General features: G+C 43.6%; 1 protein-coding gene across 9 annotated transcripts in view; it reads left to right on the top strand.

Annotated features, from left to right (window-relative positions):
- The window catches only part of FRYL (FRY like transcription coactivator), a 456,322-nt gene that overhangs the window by 294,177 nt on the left and 144,444 nt on the right, over positions 1–17,701 (top strand). For 5 of the 9 annotated variants that reach the window (XM_068278548.1, XM_068278549.1, XM_068278544.1 and 2 more), the window contains 2 exons: positions 9,156–9,200; positions 16,734–16,837. In XM_068278548.1, the coding sequence (XP_068134649.1) occupies positions 9,156–9,200; positions 16,734–16,837 (149 nt within the window). The remainder of the gene's footprint in view (positions 1–9,155; positions 9,201–16,733; positions 16,838–17,701) is intronic. The other 4 variants (XM_068278550.1, XM_068278545.1, XM_068278551.1 and 1 more) reach the window with 1 other exon arrangement.

Here is a 17,701-nt window from a genome sequence, read left to right as displayed (position 1 = left end):
GTTCTGCAGTCCCACCAACACTGCATTTCTTGCAAGTAACCTCATGTTTGCACAAGGGGAGCAATCCTAGTTTCAACAGTATGGTTTTGCTACTTTAGTGAATGTCCGCAGAACATGAACTTTCCTAGAACTGGCAGACAGGTTTGGGAAAAAACCGTTCCAAGAGATTATTTCCTCTAATATAGCGAACATATGCTTGTAGCAGCCAATTTCTGACACCCGGTGTAGCTCACCGTGACTAGATGTTGACTTTCTCTTTACATCAGATATAGGATGAAGTGATTTACAGCATGAAATTGTGGGGGTGATCATACATCAAAGTAGACCTAAAATCTGTAACTACTGCTTCACAGGGTGGTTGGATATATGCTATATTACTGTTTAAACATGCTGAAAAGGTTTAGGGCCTCTTTCCACTATGGCTGTTTGTGCCCAAATTTACTCACACAAATACAGGTCCGGAATATCTGCTTATTGAATAGACTGCTTCCGATTTCCTGCATGTGAAAACATTCTGAAGCAATGCTTTAGATTCGAACAACACGTCCGAATCCCCATAGCGATGCATGGCATGGCTACAGGAATTCAGATGCGTAATCATCCTACACAAGAGCTGGCGTCCGTCTCAGAGATGGGCAGCCAGCGCTAGCTGCAAATGGAAACTCGCCCTTCGAAAAACCTTATCTAAAAGCTCCAGATTTGCCTGTTCCCTTAACACAGATAGCTGTTCTTTGTCTTTAAATTAGGTCATATGCTGGGCATACATGGCTTGATTTTGCTGATCGATTCCCCGCTCGATTCCGCAGGCGATTCTCTTATCTTCCGCTCGTTTTTCTTATCTATTTGTATTGTCTTCAATGCGAAATCGAGCGGCGAAACGATCGGGCCGGAAATCGGACATGTCGGAAATTATCTATCGAGCCATCTAAATGGGTCGGAGTCGAGCCGTGTATTCCCAGCATTATGCCTTGTACACACCGTGCAATTTCCCGTCAGACGGGTCTGATCTGATTTCTGATTGATTTTGTATAGAAGTGCGCTGCACAGTAGCGTAGTGGACAGCACTCTTGCCCTGCATTGCTGGGACCCTGGTTTAAATCCCAGCCAGGACACTGTATGCACAGTTTGTACGTTCTCCTCATGTCTGTGTAGGTTTCCTCCGGGCACTCCGGTTTCCACCCACATCCTAAAACCATACAGATAAGTTTATTGGCTTCCACCTAAATTGGCCCTAGACTAGGATACTTACACAATACATACATAGACATATGACTATAGTAGGGATTAGATTGTGCGCCCCTCAGAGGGGACATTTAAGTGACAAGACGATATACTCTGTACAGCGCTTCGGAAATGTTAGCGCTATATAAGTAGTAAATAAGAAAAAGTGATCAGAAAATGGATCAGAAAAATGATCGGAAATCAGACCGGACCTGTCTGAAATTATCGACCCGTTTATCTGGCAGGAAATTGCATGGTGTGCAGCAGACATTAGCCGAGAGACATTTCCTGGGGTTGCAGCTAAAGCTTGGAAGCAGAAGCTACTGGCAGGGAGATTATAACTTTCAAGTAGGTTATGCTAAAGCTTTTTAGCACTTTTACACTATAATGCATCTCATATCTATTCACTGTCTTATTTACACTGCAGGTCCACTTCAAGGCTGACCATTCAGTTCCCTAAACTCAGGCAATGTGGGTTAGTCTGCAGCGTTCAGGAAGTGGTCAAACTTTACATGGCTTCTTTAGAGGCAGTGAGGAGAGCTTGTGGCTGTCAGAGCTACTTGTACACCATAAAGCTTTGCAAACTATTATGCACAGCGATTTTGTTCACTCCCATTTACAGTATACGCTGCTAACATAACAAAAGCTCCATGGTGGGCGTTCGAGGATGAGCTGAAACAGGATAAAGCAGTAAAGGCAAAAACTGCTGCAATAGTCACAATACACATAGATGTATAATGTAAATACATGAATAGAAGTGTTACGCATTATTTATTGAAGAAAAAAAAAGAATATGCTGTATTTGATATTAGACACATGCTTTTATGCCTGTTATTATAAAAGATACTTTTACCAAGCTATGGCTTCCTTTGACTGACTGAAAAACCTGCCCTCTATCCCATTTACTGCAAGGATTTGAATAACCTTTACTGCAGATTCTTACCTGGCTTCCATTTGTAGAGAATGACAAGCATGGTGATCTTACAGGTGGTTCCAGTGTTATAAGCAGAAGCACAACATACAAGTAGACTTGCATCATCATTGGTCAATGTAAAATACAGCCACCTCACAGTATACCAGGGACAGTGCCGGGAAAGCTTTTGGGAAAACTGGAGAGACAGAGGGGAGATGAGAATTCTAGAACGTCATGTATACAACCAATGGTCTGTTTCCTTGGTTGCAGTTTGTAAAACAGGCTGATTGCAGACTGATTGAAATCCTTTTTTTTATCATTTCATTGTTAGATCCTTATAGTAAAATCAGATGCATCCAGTTCCTGACGATTGCTGATAATACATAGCACTAGATCCCTGTAATATGACAATTGCAGTTGCATGTACAGTAGAGTCTCGGTTATTAGGCACTGACTGAAATCAGCTGATGCCAGATAAGTGTGCTTTCTAGTTGCTTGAGACTCAGTACTAAGCATAGGCCTAGCTAATACTGTACTATACCCCACTCTATATACATACCGTAAATTCTGTATTAAATGTTAAAATACAGTAATTGTTAGTACCGGTATATTAACCTTGGGGAAGCAGCCTAAGGCCACATTCACAGTAGTTGTTGCATTCCTTGTGACAGCAGAAACGCAACAGTTCGGGACAGCGGCGGCTAGTTAATCACAGAAACATGCTACTCCACAGAGAACCTGCTGTTCCATCTATATAGTGGTCGTCTACAAACGGCTTGAATTTATAGATTTTCTTTACACCAAAAAGGATATTAGTCAGTGTGCTGAAGGATATTGCCAGCAGTGCTGCTCATCCAGATTCCGGATATCCGACCTTTTTTCAGCTATCCAATTCGGATTCAGATACCATATTTCTGTGGAAATCCGGATAGCTATCTGCGGCTAGTTGGCTGGCAATGCGGATATCCGTAGAAATCAGACTATTTAGATAGGAGATGACGTCCCTGAGGTCATTGAGCCAATCAGAGGGCTCCCAGGGGCTCCCAGCAGAAGCCCTAGCAACCAATCACAGAAGGGAACCCTGGACAGCCCCACCTGACCTCATTGAGCCAATCAGAGGGCTCCCAGCCTAAGCGCTGGCACCCAATCACAGAAAGGAACCCTGGCTAGGCCCCCCTGTATAATGAGGGCTGCCATGATGAGAAATAACGTCCTTGCTTGTGAATGCTCGCTGAGAGACATGCTCCAGTGCTGCTGGCCTAGCAAGTGCTGTATACAGTAATAAACCTAAAGCTGTTCAGTGATTAACCCCTTCACTATCACTACACTATTGTTATATTGTTAATTAGCTTGATTTCATTGTGTGACAGTCAGTGTGTGCTGCAGGGCTGCTGCAGCTGCTATGTGTCTGTGTGTGTGCTGTGCACAGACTAGGCCAGCTGCTGCCTCCTAGCCAGCTATTAGCCTTAGCTAGCTACAGTATAGGTTAGGTTAGGGATTAGGGAATAGAATTACTGTGTTATTGTGTAGTTAGTACTGTAGTACTGCAGTCAGTGCTAGTAGTTGTTAGAGTAGTAGTACTACTGTGTTAGCTTACTACAGAACTGCTGTGCTGCTTAGCAGTGCCAGTGTGACAGTTAGTGTCCTCTCCTCTGCTGTCTGACTGTCACTTGGCACGTGGCACTTGGCACGTGTAGCTTGGCATGCAGTACTTGGCATGTGTAGCATGGCACTTTGCATGTGGCACTTTGCAAGTGCCACGTGCAAAGTGCCATATGCCAAGTGCCACGTCTGGTATGCTGAGTCCTGGCAGACATTACACCTGCTGCTGCATTGCCCTGCTCCTGCTGCCTTTGCTGCTCCCACCACCAGGGTGCCACAGGCTGCTGTGTTGGTACCACCTATATTTAACCCAAAACACAATTGCTGTGTAATTTGTTTGAGGTGTCTGGGCTGAAAACGGTCATGTCCCAGTTGTGCGGTTGGACTTTGGACACAATGTGGGCTGCACGACCGCTGTCTGGAACCTAGTCCTGATGTTAATAGACAGCTATTTTTTGGGGGGGGAGGGGGGATTTTAAGTCCCCACATCATCAATTAGTGTTCCCCTTTAAAAAATAATGATGCTACATGCCTCATTTACCCTAAAAACCGTTTTTAAAGCAATTTAAAGGCCACTTCTGTTTTTTTTATCAAGATATCCGATTTTGCCCGGATACTGAGGTCGGATATCCGATTTGGATTCGGATCAGAAAATGTTGAACTCTGATATCCGACCCGGATCGGATATCTGGGTATCCCGATCCAATCCGGATTTTGAAAAGGGGTATCCGAGCAGCACTGATTGCCAGCCCCACTAAAGCGTTTTGTTCCTGTACTGTGGTACATGTGCCATGAAGGAAGCTCCTCCAATCCCCCCCGGCAGCCATAATACTGTTGGAACTCACTTGGTCTCTCCAGCATGATCCAGCTCCAGCCATCCAAGCCATTTTATAATTTACTGTTATTAAAATTACCTTTCCACTTCCATGATTTTCTATAACTGGCAAGTAAAATGCAAATGTATTTTCTCTGTGCCGTAACAAGGGACTACGATTTATAATCCGCTTTTCCCCGAATTGTCAAACCTTCTCCAGCTTTATTTTGTCTCTTACAGGCCATGAGTCCAGAGCTACATTACACGCATCTTTTCCTATGAAGTTTGACAGCCTCACAATGCCATTATGTCTGAGGCTAAGGTGTCAGTGCAGCTAAACCTGAGCAAGTACAAGTAGTCCCCGGGTTAAAGAACGAGATAGGGACCTCCCTGGCGTTAGGATTATTTCCAGATTTAGGGTCTAAAGGCAGTGCAATTTTTTTCACAAGCTTTTAGACGGTAAAAACAAAAAGAAAAACATACCTCAGAGAGGTCTACAGCAGCTCCTGCATGAACCTCGCTCAGGCACGGGATTACCACCCTGTTCTGCGGCTTTCCATCCCGAGCCTGACTCGGGATTAACGCTAAGGAGGTTAACCTGAATCTGTTCTTAAGTCGGAACATTGTGCCATCTCTGTCCTCTGTGCCTCCAGTGCCCCCTCTGTGTCACCTCTGCCTTTTGTACCTGTTTATACAAGTTTAAAAGCCATTTTTTCTTAGATTTTTTTTTTTAAAATCGATTTTCTCAAAGTCCAATTTGTAAAAATGTTTTGACTTGTTCCCATGGAAACTGAGAATCCATGCCGTTCGTATCAGCGGGTCGTTTGTAAGTCGGGGACTACCTGTACTCCGAAATAAAAAAAACAACAAAAAAACGTTTTGTGATCCAATAAATAAAACGACCATTTAATTCCTTTATTACCAACGACGCTCCCCCCACCCCAGAAACATTTCCCCCCATGTTTTGACTGTGTATCATTACATGACATAAAATGAAAATTTAGTTGGTGTCTCTTCATCTATAGCTGTGTTCAAAATAACACATACTCTGCAGCTGCCTTTTTTGTTTACTGAGTAGTCGATTCATCTCAGAATCCCTATAGCATTGTACACACCATAAATTGCAATCGCTGGCGCAAGCGTTTTGTGATTTTGTGTTCGATATTTATTTTTAAACAGACACTGAAGCGAAAAAAAATGTATGATATTATGATTTGTATGTGTAGTACAGCTAAGAAATAAAACATTAAGATCAGATACATCAGTCTAATTGTTTCCAGTACAGGAAGAGTTAAGAAACTCCAGTTGTTATCTCTATGCAAAAAAGCAATTAAGCTCTACGACTTTCAAAGTCGTGGAGAGGGCTGTTATCTGACTTTTATTATCTCAAGTGCTATTGAACTAATTACTTTTCCTCTGCCAGAGGAGAGGTCATTAGTTCACAGACTGCTCTGAAAGAATCATTTTGAATGCTGAGTGTTGTGTAATCTGCACAGAATATAGAATGATGCAATGTTAGAAAAAACACTATATACCTGAAAATAAAAAAATGAGAATATTTTCTTTGCTGCTAAACTTATAGTAATCATTCATAGTACACAACCAATTCATTATATCATATTTTCTTTTCTCGCTTCAGTGTCTCTTAAAGCACCTTCCGCGCTTACCTGCGCATTGGTTTTTTATTTTAATAAAGCGCTTTTGCAGAGCGATTCTGTTTTTTTCACTTCCTCAAGTCAGTCTGGAAGTGATCTCTTTTACCCAGAAATGAATAAGTATAATGGTTTTATTCATGAAAGCGCTGGGGAAATTGCTATACAAAGCGTTTTTTCAAGAGCTTTGTGCTTTGGTGAGCAGATCGTAATCGATACGCTCATATGTGAACACTCTCATAGGGAATCATTGCACAAGCGCTTTTAGGGCGATTTTGAAAAATGCTGGCGCTTACAAAAAGCCAAAAGCGCCCTTAGTGTGAACAAGCCCTATTTTTTATTTACTATAGAAGCCTGGTTATCTGGTACTCAACTAACCAGCAGTCTCAACCTAGCAGCACTCACAGTATATACAAAGAGTGGGGTATAATACTGTATTAGCTAGGCCTCTTTTTAATATAGAGACTCAAGCAACCAGAAAGCACACTTATCTGGCATCAGCCAATCCCTGTCAGTGCCGGATAACAGAGACTCTACTGTAGTTTTATTTGGTGGAAGATCCGCTACAAACCACCTGGGAGCAGTCAGGAGAGCCAAACCTACAGCAGTGAAAGAAATTCTGCACCACCTGTTAAAGATGTAAAACATCCAATCTTTATTTCACCAAATAACGGACAAGCAAACCCGTCAATAATCTCACGCGTATCGGAGTGTAGCTTCTTCATCATAGCTAATCATAGCTCCAATACGCGTGAGCTTAATGACTGTTGGCTTGTCTGTTGCTAGGGGAAATAAAGATTGGACATTTTACATTTTTATTTGGTGCAGTTGCAAAATACTGTCCTCTGCTCCGCCGGCCGTGCATTTTGTTGGCAGCATAGCGTATGCTCTCCTGTCCAACGGAGTGCTCCTCCCTATCCCCACTCTACTGCCGCTGAGGCGCCTATGTCACGTGACCGGATGGCATGTATGTGGCCACGTAATGGACCGGTTACAGCTGCACCTTGGCGGTGATGGAGAGAAGGCACAAGAGGAGTGTGCCAGTGATCCTGTGAGCGTACGCTACGCTGTCAACCTTCTGCACAGCCCTGGGGAGCACAATACATGCAAGAGACCTGAGGACCTGGCAGGCGAGGCAGCTCCACATATTTTCAATAGTTTTCAAGCGCAGTATAGTGTATGGCAGTATTAGATTTGGATCAGAGAAGGATCTATCTGATGGTCGAATCTAGTGGCCATCTATTACTGTTTGGCTAGCTTTACACTAAGTGAAGAGACATTAGATTATGACGGTGGTAGAGATTACATAGTGAGCTCCTCTGAGGGACAGCTAGTGATACAACTATAGACTTTAACTGCTGCAAAAAAAATGAGTTCTATAGAAATACAAAATAATCAAATTTTATTTGATGGAATGAGAAAGTGCTAGAAAAGGAGTATTTGGAATTGTGTAACTTTTTGCAGCCGATAACTTTTGTTTCTTAATGATGATGTTATTCAGCATCCAATCTAGTGGAGTTTCATGGAGTTATCCTTCAACCAGCCTATGTCTATTTTAGGAGCTGGAGTTCATTAGAAAGGCAAATCCATTTCTCATGAGATGCCTCCACAGAGTCGTCACATCTAGGAAGATGACACTTGTGATTGGACATAGCGGATGAACTTTCCGCTAGGCACTTATTTTGCACAAAAAAAAAAAAGTGGGCATAAACCGCGGTGCCTGCTGGTGCCTCTACATAACCAGTATAGGTCAGAGTCTGCAGTAATGTTACTTTGTTTCCTTGCTATAGAGTGTTCCTTGGAATGAGTACAGTTAAAGAGAAACCGTAACCAAGAATGTAACTTCATCCCAATCAGTAGCTGATACCCACTTTCCCATGAGAAGTCTATTCATTTTCACAAACAGACCATCAGGGGGCTCTGTATGGCTGATATTGTGGTGAAACCCCTCCCACATGGTGATGTCAGGACCATGGTCCTGACCTTTTCCTGTCTGTGAACCTCATTGCATTGTGGGAAATAACAGTTGTTTTACCGTTTACAGCTGTTTCCAACTGCCAAAAAAGCAAGCAGCATCACCTGCCAGCAGTACAAATGTCACCAAGTGATACATTTCACAATGTAAATCAGGGAGAGGAAAGATTTTACAATGGGCAAACACTGACTAAACCATTTATACATAATTGTAGTAAAAATGAAGCACTTTTTTTTATTACATTATTTACACTGGAGTTCCTAGTTAAGCTTCAGGGATTGGTCACACAATGCTGAAGTTAACCCTTTTAACGGTAATTAGGCTAGTACTGTAGTGTTCAACCAAAAGAAATTGATGGGGTAAATCAACTGAACGAAATAATAGCTGCCCTATCTTGTGGGAGTGGGGGGGCACCCATGCTAAGAAGTACATGCACACTATTGGTTTCACCTATAAGGATCAAGCTAGATCCTTAGGGTGACACTGCTGACAATGATCTCTGAAGCAACAAGTTACTAGGGTATAATTGAGTGGCATGTACTGTCTACATGGAGGGTAGGAGGGATGCTGGTGCGGCACACAATGGAGTGGCTTCCAGCAAGTGAGGTGAGCATAACAACTATGCACTTGTTCTCATAGCTATTGCTTAGTGATCCGGTGTACTGAACCTCTATGCAACCCTGGTGGACACCTGTACACACTAGATTCATATCGGAGACTGCCCCAAATGGTCTATACTCCTAGTTTCCTAGTGACTGGATGGGTGACTGTTGCCTGTGCTACAGAGGGGAATCCGTGTATGTGTAACCTGTAGTCCCTTCACGTAGCCATAGAAACGAGCAGCATCAGGACCACGCTCTTGTCTTGGCTTCTTTTAGTTGTGTTCCGTTTGCTTTGTGCTTTTATTTTTCATCTAACATGCATGTGGCTCCATTTTCATGTTTGTTATGTTTTGCTGTCTCATGTTGCTTTATTTAGATGCCATCTAACAACAGTATCAGAAAACAAATAGAAACCCTGCAGGTGAGTTTGTATAATAAGCTTCTGTCAGGCCCTCCATTGTTTTACTATGGGTTTCCGTTCCATTGCCCATGGACTTTATAGCTAAACCATGGGCATGAGACCTCCTGTTCTACATGCTAATTCTTGAAGTAAACCGGCATTTCCATTGTAATTGAGAAACTTACGCAAAAAATATAATTTTGAAATGGCAAATGTTTTTTTTCCAGGTTATTACTATATTCTTACTTTTTACTCCAAATACTTGATTTCTCCAAAATCTAAAAGGAAAATATCTGCTGCACAAATGTATGGATCCTTATCTCCTTCTCAAAGATCCGCAGCAGGTTTCCTCTAAAGGGAACCTTAACTGAAAGGGATATGGATGTTTCCTTTTAAACACTTGAGGACCGTGGGCTTTACACCCCTTAAGGACCGGCCACTTTTTTTCAATTCAGACCACTGCAGCTTTCACGGTTTATTGCTCGCTCATACAACCTACCACCTAAATGAATTTTGTCTCCTTTTCTTGTCACTAATAAAGCTTTCTTTTGGTGCTATTTGATTGCTCCTGCGATTTTTACTTTTTATTATATTCATCAAAAAAGACATGAATTTTGGCAAAAAAATGATTTTTTTAACTTTCTGTGCTGACATTTTTCAAATAAAGTAAAATTTCTTTATACATGCAGCGCGAAAAATGTGGACAAACATGTTTTTGATAAAAAAAAACCAATTCAGTGTATATTTATTGGTTTGGGTAAAAGTTATAGCGTTTACAAACTATGGTGCAAAAAGTGAATTTTCCCATTTTCAAGCATCTATGACTTTTCTGACCACCTGTCATGTTTCATGAGGGGCTAGAATTCCAGGATAGTATAAATACCCCCCAAATGACCCCATTTTGGAAAGAAGACATCCCAAAGAATTCACTGAGAGGCATAGTGAGTTCATAGAAGATATTCATTTTTGTCACAAGTAAGCGGAAAATGACAAAAAAAAAAAAAAGTTACCATTTCTTCTAACTTGCGACAAAAAAAAAATGAAATCTGCCACGGACTCACCATGCCCCTCTCTGAATACCTTGAAGTGTCTACTTTCCAAAATGGGGTCATTTGTGGGGTGTGTTTACTGTCCTCGCATTTTGGGGGGTGCTAATTTGTAAGCACCCCTGTAAAGCCTAAAGGTGCTCATTGGACTTTGGGCCCCTTAGCGCAGTTAGGCTGCAAAAAAGTGCCACACATGTGGTATTGCCGTACTCAGGAGAAGTCGTATAATGTGTTTTGGGGTGTATTTTTACACATACCCATGCTGAGTGGGAGAAATATCTCTGTGTGGCACTTTTTTGCACCATAACTGCGCTAAGGGGCCCAAAGTCCAATGAGTACCTTTAGGATTTCACAGGTCATTTTTGTTTCAAGACTACTCCTCACGGTTTAGGGCCCCTAAAATGCCAGGGCAGTATAGGAACCACACTAATGACCCCATTTTAGAAAGAAGACACCCCAAGGTATTCCGTTAGGAGTATGGTGAGTTCATAGAAGTTTTTATTTTTTTGTCACAAGTTAGCGGAAATTGATTTTAATTGTTTTTTTTCACAAAGTGTCATATTCCGCTAACTTGTGACAAAAATAAAATCTTCTATGAACTCACCATACTCCTAACGGAATACCTTTGGGTGTCTTCTTTCTAGAATGGGGTCATTTGTGGGGTTCCTATACTGCCCTGGCATTTTAGGGGCCCTAAACCGTGAGGAGTAGTCTTGAAACCAAATGTTGCAAAATGACCTGTGAAATCCTAAAGGTACTCATTGGACTTTGGGCCCCTTAGCGTACTTGGGGTGTAAAAAAGTGCCACACATGTGGTACCGCCGTACTCAGGAGAAGTAGTATAATGTGTTTTGGGGTGTATTTTTACACATACCCATGCTAAGTGGGAGAAATATCTCTGTAAATGACAATTGTTTGATTTTTTTTTTACACACAATTGTCCATTTACATAGAAATTTCTCCCACCCAGCATGGGTATGTGTAAAAATACACCCCAAAACACATTATACTACTTTTCCTGAGTACGGCGGTACCACATGTGTGACACTTTTTTGCAGCCTAGGTGCGCTAAGGGGCCCAACGTCCTATTCACAGGTCATTTTGAGGCATTTGTTTTCTAGACTACTCCTCGCGGTTTAGGGCCCCTAAAATGCCAGGGCAGTATAGGAACCCCACAAGTGACCCCATTTTAGAAAGAAGACACCCCAAGGTATTCCGTTAGGTGTATGGCGAGTTCATAGAAGATTTTATTTTTTGTCACAAGTTAGTGAAAAGTGACACTTTGTGAAAAAAAACAATAAAAATCAATTTCCGCTAACTTTTGACAAAAAATAAAATCTTCTATGAACTCGTCATACACCTAACAGAATACCTTGGGGTGTCTTTTTTTCTAAAATGGGGTCACTTGTGGGGTTCCTATACCGCCCTGGCATTTTACGGGCCCAAAACCGTGAGTAGTCTGGAAATCAAATGTCTCAAAATGACTGTTCAGGGGTATAAGCATCTGCAAATTTTGATGACAGGTGGTCTATGAGGGGGCGAATTTTGTGGAACCGGTCAAAAGCAGGGTGGCTTTTTAGATGACAGGTTGTATTGGGCCTGATCTGATGGATAGGAGTGCTAGGGGGGTGACAGGAGGTGATTGATGGGTGTCTCAGGGGGTGGTTAGAGGGGAAAATAGATGCAATCAATGCACTGGGGAGGTGATCGGAAGGGGGTCTGAGGGGGATCTGAGGGTTTGGCAGAGTGATCAGGAGCCCACACGTGGCAAATTAGGGCCTGATCTGATGGGTAGGTGTGCTAGGGGGTGACAGGAGGTGATTGATGGGTGTCTCAAGGTGTGATTAGAGAGGGGGAATAGATGCAAGCAATGCACTGGCGAGGTGATCAGGGCTGGGGTCTGAGGGCATTCTGAGGGTGTGGGCGGGTGATTGAGTGCCCTAGGGGCAGATAGGGGTCTAATCTGATAGGTAGCAGTGACAGGGGGTGATTGATGGGTAATTAGTGGGTGTTTAGGGTAGAGAACAGATGTAAACACTGCACTTGGGAGGTGATCGGACGTCGGATCTGCGGGCGATCTATTGGTGTGGGTGGGTGATCAGATTGCCTGCAAGGGGCAGGTTAGGGGCTGATTGATGGGTGGCAGTGACAGCAGGTGATGGGTGGCAGTGACAGGGGGTGATTGATGGGTGGCAGTGACAGGGGGTGATTGATGGGTGATTGATAGGTGATTGACAGGTAATCAGTGGGTTATTACAGGGGAGAACAGATGTAAATATTGCACTGGCGAATTGATAAGGGGGGGTCTGAGGGCAATCTGAGCGTGTAGGCGGGTGATTGGGTGCCCGCAAGGGGCAGATTAGGGTCTGATCTGATGGGTAACAGTGACAGGTGGTGATAGGGGGTGATTGATGGGTGATTGATGGGTAATTAGTGGGTGTTTAGGGTAGAGAACAGATGTAAACACTGCACTTGGGTGGTGAACTGATGTCGGATCTGCGGGCGATCTATTGGTGTGGATGGGTGATCAGTTTGCCCGCAAGGGGCAGGTTAGGGGCTGATTGATGGGTGGCAGTGACAGGGGGTGATTGATGGATGGCAGTGACAGGGGTGATTGATGGGTGATTGACAGGTGATTGACAGGTGATCAGTGGGTTATTACAGGAAAGGACAGATGTAAACATTGCCCTGGTGAATTGATAAGGGGTGGTCTGAGGGCAATCTGAGCGTGTAGGCGGGTGATTGGGTGCCCGCAAGGGGCAGATTAGGGTCTGATCTGATGGGTAACAGTGACAGGTGGTGATAGGGGGTGATTGATGGGTAATTAGTGGGTGTTTAGAGGAGAGAATAGATGTAAACACTGCACTTGGGTGGTGATCTGATGTCGGATCTGCGGGCGATCTATTGGTGTGGGTGGGTGATCAGTTTGCCCGCAAGGGGCAGGTTAGGGGCTGATTGATGGGTGGCAGTGACAGGGGGTGATTGATGGGTGATTGACAGGTGATCAGGGGGGATAGATGCATACAGTACATGGGGGGGGGGTGTCTGGGGAGAATCTGAGGGGTGGGGGGGTGATCAGGAGGGAGCGGGGGGCAGGGGGGGGATAAAAAAAAAATAGCGTTGACAGATAGTGACAGGGAGTGATTGATGGGTGATTAGGGGGGTGATTGGGTGCAAACAGGGGGGTGGGCAGGGGGGGGGGGGTCTGATGGGTGCTGTGGGCGATATGGGGCAGGGGGGGAGGGAAATCAGTGTGCTTGGTGCAGACTGGGGTGGCTGCAGCCTGCCCTGGTGGGCCTTTGGACACTGGGTCCACCAGGGCAGGAGGCAGCCTGTATAATACACTTTGTAAACATTACAAAGTGCATTATACACTTTGTATGCGGCGATCGTCGGGTTAACACTTCCGTATGGCCGGCGGGATGTTGCGGCGGGTGAGCGGCGGCAGGCGCCGGCGGAGGATCGCGTCACTGATGACGCGATCGCTCCGCCCATGCCCCTACAAGGACCGCCGCCATTTGTCTATACGGCGGTCCTTGCGGGGTCCACTTCCCGGCCGCCATTTGTCAATACGGCGGTCGGGAAGTGGTTAAACAACACCAGTTGCTTGGTAGTTCTGTTGATCTCTTTGGCTGCAGTATTGGCTGAAACACACACCTGAAACAAGCATGCAGCTAATCCAGTCTGATTTCAGTCAGAGCACCTGATCTGCATGCTTGTTCGGGAGCTGTGGCTAAAAGTATTAAAGATACAGGATCAGCAAGAGAGTTAGGCAACTGGTATTATTTTAAAATGAAAAATCCACATCCTACTTAGTTTAGGTTCCCTTTAATGATTTCTATATTTGACTGCACACTAAAATGAGTACCTGCATTTCCTTCCAGCGCACATTCCCTTCAGTAACTCATCACCTTAGATTTATAATTGCTAATTTAGAAACAGAGAGAGCGTCTGTCTGCAGGTTTGTACACGGTGACTTATTTGTTTACTAATATGCATTAATTAGTGTCAGAAGGCCTGTGTGAAATCCCATTAGGTGGTAAGTTTATGGAAAATACACGAGCAGGTAACGCTGGAATCATGGTTTCTGCCTGGTACAGCTTGTTATAACTAATGTAGTAATTTTTATGAATAATGCACCCAGCAGCATAAACATGTCTTTCAGCTGGTTGCAGTGTGCTGACAGGTAAAACTGGAAGAAAGTGGTTTCTCCACAGCAACCAGCAGATACTTGCTGTCATTTGTAGGTTGTTTATAAAATAACAGCAATAATCTGTTCCTGAGGCTGACACTTTTCATTCAAGTGTGCAGTGAAGCGAGACAACCGCTTGTCATTAATGTGTCTGTTCTGCTCTTAACGTCTTATATAAAGTTTTACATAACTGGCAGTCACGTGGGAGTGGATGGGAAACCGTCCAAGTTGGGTGACGTCAGATTTTTAATTATAAACTTGCCCACACAAGAGAAAGAACAACAGCCACACCAGGATGTAGACAGCAGCCTGATAGGGGGGTGATGATTTAGGGCAGAAGTCTTCTCTGCATAGTCAGGCTGGTGCATTTTTGTCTGTTTTTAATATCTGTGCAGTAAATCATTAGATCATTCTCATTGCAGCAGTAGTGGACTTAAAGCGGAACGGTAAAGTGCAAAAAAAAATAAAAATAAGTGTTTCACTTACCTGGGGCTTCTGCCAGCCCCCTGCAGTTGACCTGCGCCCTTGCAGTCCTGGACAGATCCTCGGTCCCCCCGCCGTGGCTCGCTTGTTTTCCAGTAAGGGAGGTCGATTTGTAAGTTGACCTCCAATGCACCCTAGCCACTTGTATTCTAGTACGTGTTCCTGAAGCCATTCGTGCTCTGAGAAATTCTCTACTGCGCCTGCGCAGTACCGTCCGGCTACGGGAACGAGAAGGCGCACAGCCAGGGCTGCGAAAAGTGAAAGTGAGGCGTGGGATCAGAGCATCGGTGAGTGGCTGTCGGCTGCAGGAGGCTGGCAGAAGCTCCAGGTAAGTTTTTTTTTTTGTTGTTTTGTTTTTTTGCTGTGTACAGTTCAGCTTTAAGCTGGCCATACACTTTAGTTAATGTGGCCAACAGATAGATCCCTCTCGGATCATTATCTGATCAGAGAGGGATCTATTCAATCAAATCCCTCCATACACTGTACACAGATTTTTAGTCAACGTCAGCATTAAGTACATTGAAAATCTGTGTGCACTGCCTGTTGGGTCTGCAGATCTCCCAAGGCCCCCCCTACCTTCCCGGGTCATGGAGAGTGTAGGGACAGGGGTGCTACCCTCATCTTTCCACTGAAGCTTTCTCTCATGTCTTCTTTCCTCCGCCGGGGCTTCTTCCTGTCTTTTCACTCCCCGGGGTGTACAGTAGAACCTCGTTATAGTACCGTGTCCTGTGTACAGTAGAACCTCGTTAGAGTAAACCTCTGGATATAGTAAACTCAGTCCTCAGGTCCCACCAAATGCATCTGTATAAATATACAATGTATGACCAATTGTGATATAGTAAACTACTTTTCCTGGTCCCTTGGAGTTTACTATAAGGGGATTCCACAGTATCACATGACAAACACTAAGGGCACCATCCGTGGCACAAAGCTTGTGTGAGCACTAGAGGCCTCTAGTATTTTGCCTCTAGCATGAAGAGACAGGGAGAAGATGTGGGAGGAAGTGGCGGCACACAAGTGAGAGTAAGCGCTGCTGTGTCGGTCGTCTCAAAATCAAACACCGCTAGTGACAATCTCTTGACCCACCACTGATCAAGCAAAGTCTTCTATCCAGCACAATGAACCAAATCTACCTATTTTATCTGAAAATCAATCAGAAATCATTTGTAGCATCGATGTCTAACAGATTTGATCTAATCGGCCAGACATTGATAAAAAGAGATCAACTAGTGTATGGAATATGCTACAGTGAGCAAAATGAAAAATCACAAACTGCCCAGAAAATATCTTCCGATGAGGCCAGCAAGCACAAAAATAGTCTGCTTGTTTTTGTGACTTTTCATGATGAAGCAGTCATACTGACTTTGCTGCTAAGACTTGTGGGATAGCATGTTCCATTCTATGAAATCCCAAGCATGCTTCTATGCTCCCTGACTCTACATACATAGTTTATATTCTCCCTATAATGCCGCTGGGAGGCAAGCACTTGAGGTTTCAGGCAAGGCAGAATTCTCTGGTGGAACCTCCGTGAGCTTCCCAGGTGCACAGAAGTCATCAGGTGCGCTATCACTGCTATTTCCAGGCTCAACAGGGTGCGTATACCATAGCGGTATTTTTAGCTTGTTCACATTTGACACTACAGGTTGTATTTCAGGTAGGCTTCTGCTTGGGAAATTAGTTCTGAGTTAATAAGTTTAATGTGGTTCTATTGCTTTTTTGTTGTTGTTTTTTTGCTTTTATTTCCATTCTTAATAGTGAGACACCTGGATATAAAAAAGTAGCTACAGAATTTTTACATTTTTCTCATTTATCAATTCATTTTTTCTGTTTCAGAATAAGGACCCTAAAATGTCTCGCGTTGCACTGGAATCTCTGTACAGACTATTGTGGGTTTATGTTATTAGGATAAAATGTGAAAGCAACAATGTAACGCAAAGGTGAGTGCGATCTGGATGAGATTGCAGAAATTCTCTATGATGGCGAGTATGATAACATGGTGGCTATTACCGGTAACTGTTGCCTGTGCTGTATTTCTGCATTTACTGTATTTTATTGATCACAGTGGCATAGTGGAGAGCTCTCTTGCCTTGCAGCACTGGTTCCCTGGCTCAAATATGGGCCAGGACACTATCTGCACAGAGTTTGTATGTTCTCCCACTGCTTGCGTGAATTTGCAAGCATCCCCTTAGGGATTACAGTGTGATCTCCTCTAATGCTAGTACCTGTAATGTACCACACAATGCAATTTTCAGATAATCTGATCGATTATTTCCAACATATCTGATCTGATTTTCGATCAATTTTTTGGAATGATTTTTTATTTTTAGGAGTGAATGCAAAACCGTTTGAAAAATTGATCGGAAATCAGATCGGACATGTTAGAAATAATCGATCTGACAGTAATCTGTCAGAAAATTGCATTGTGTACCTAACATAAAGGCTGTTACACACAATGCCATTTCCCTTCAGATCAATGGGTTGGAGCGATCATTTTTGGTATATCTGATCTGCTCCCGATCGAGATCCTTATCGATTTTGTGCAGTACTGATCTAAAAATCTATCCGATTCTCGATCAGGAGCAGATTGGAAAAGCCGGGATTTATCGGTTCGACCTGTCGATCTGAAGGTAAACTGCATTGTGTGTACAGCCTTAAGGGACAGTCAGTGGCATGTACTATGTAAAGCACTGCTGAAGAGTTTAGCACTATATAAATACAGCATAATAATCACTAGAAAAGTGTCAGTTATCATTGCCCATTTCTGCATTTCTGCATATCCCCACAAATGTGCTGCGTATGTT

Source organism: Hyperolius riggenbachi, chromosome 1 (assembly GCF_040937935.1).
Source record: "Hyperolius riggenbachi isolate aHypRig1 chromosome 1, aHypRig1.pri, whole genome shotgun sequence".
Classification (NCBI taxonomy): Eukaryota; Metazoa; Chordata; class Amphibia; order Anura; family Hyperoliidae; genus Hyperolius; species Hyperolius riggenbachi.
This window is presented reverse-complemented; position numbering and strand designations above follow the sequence as displayed.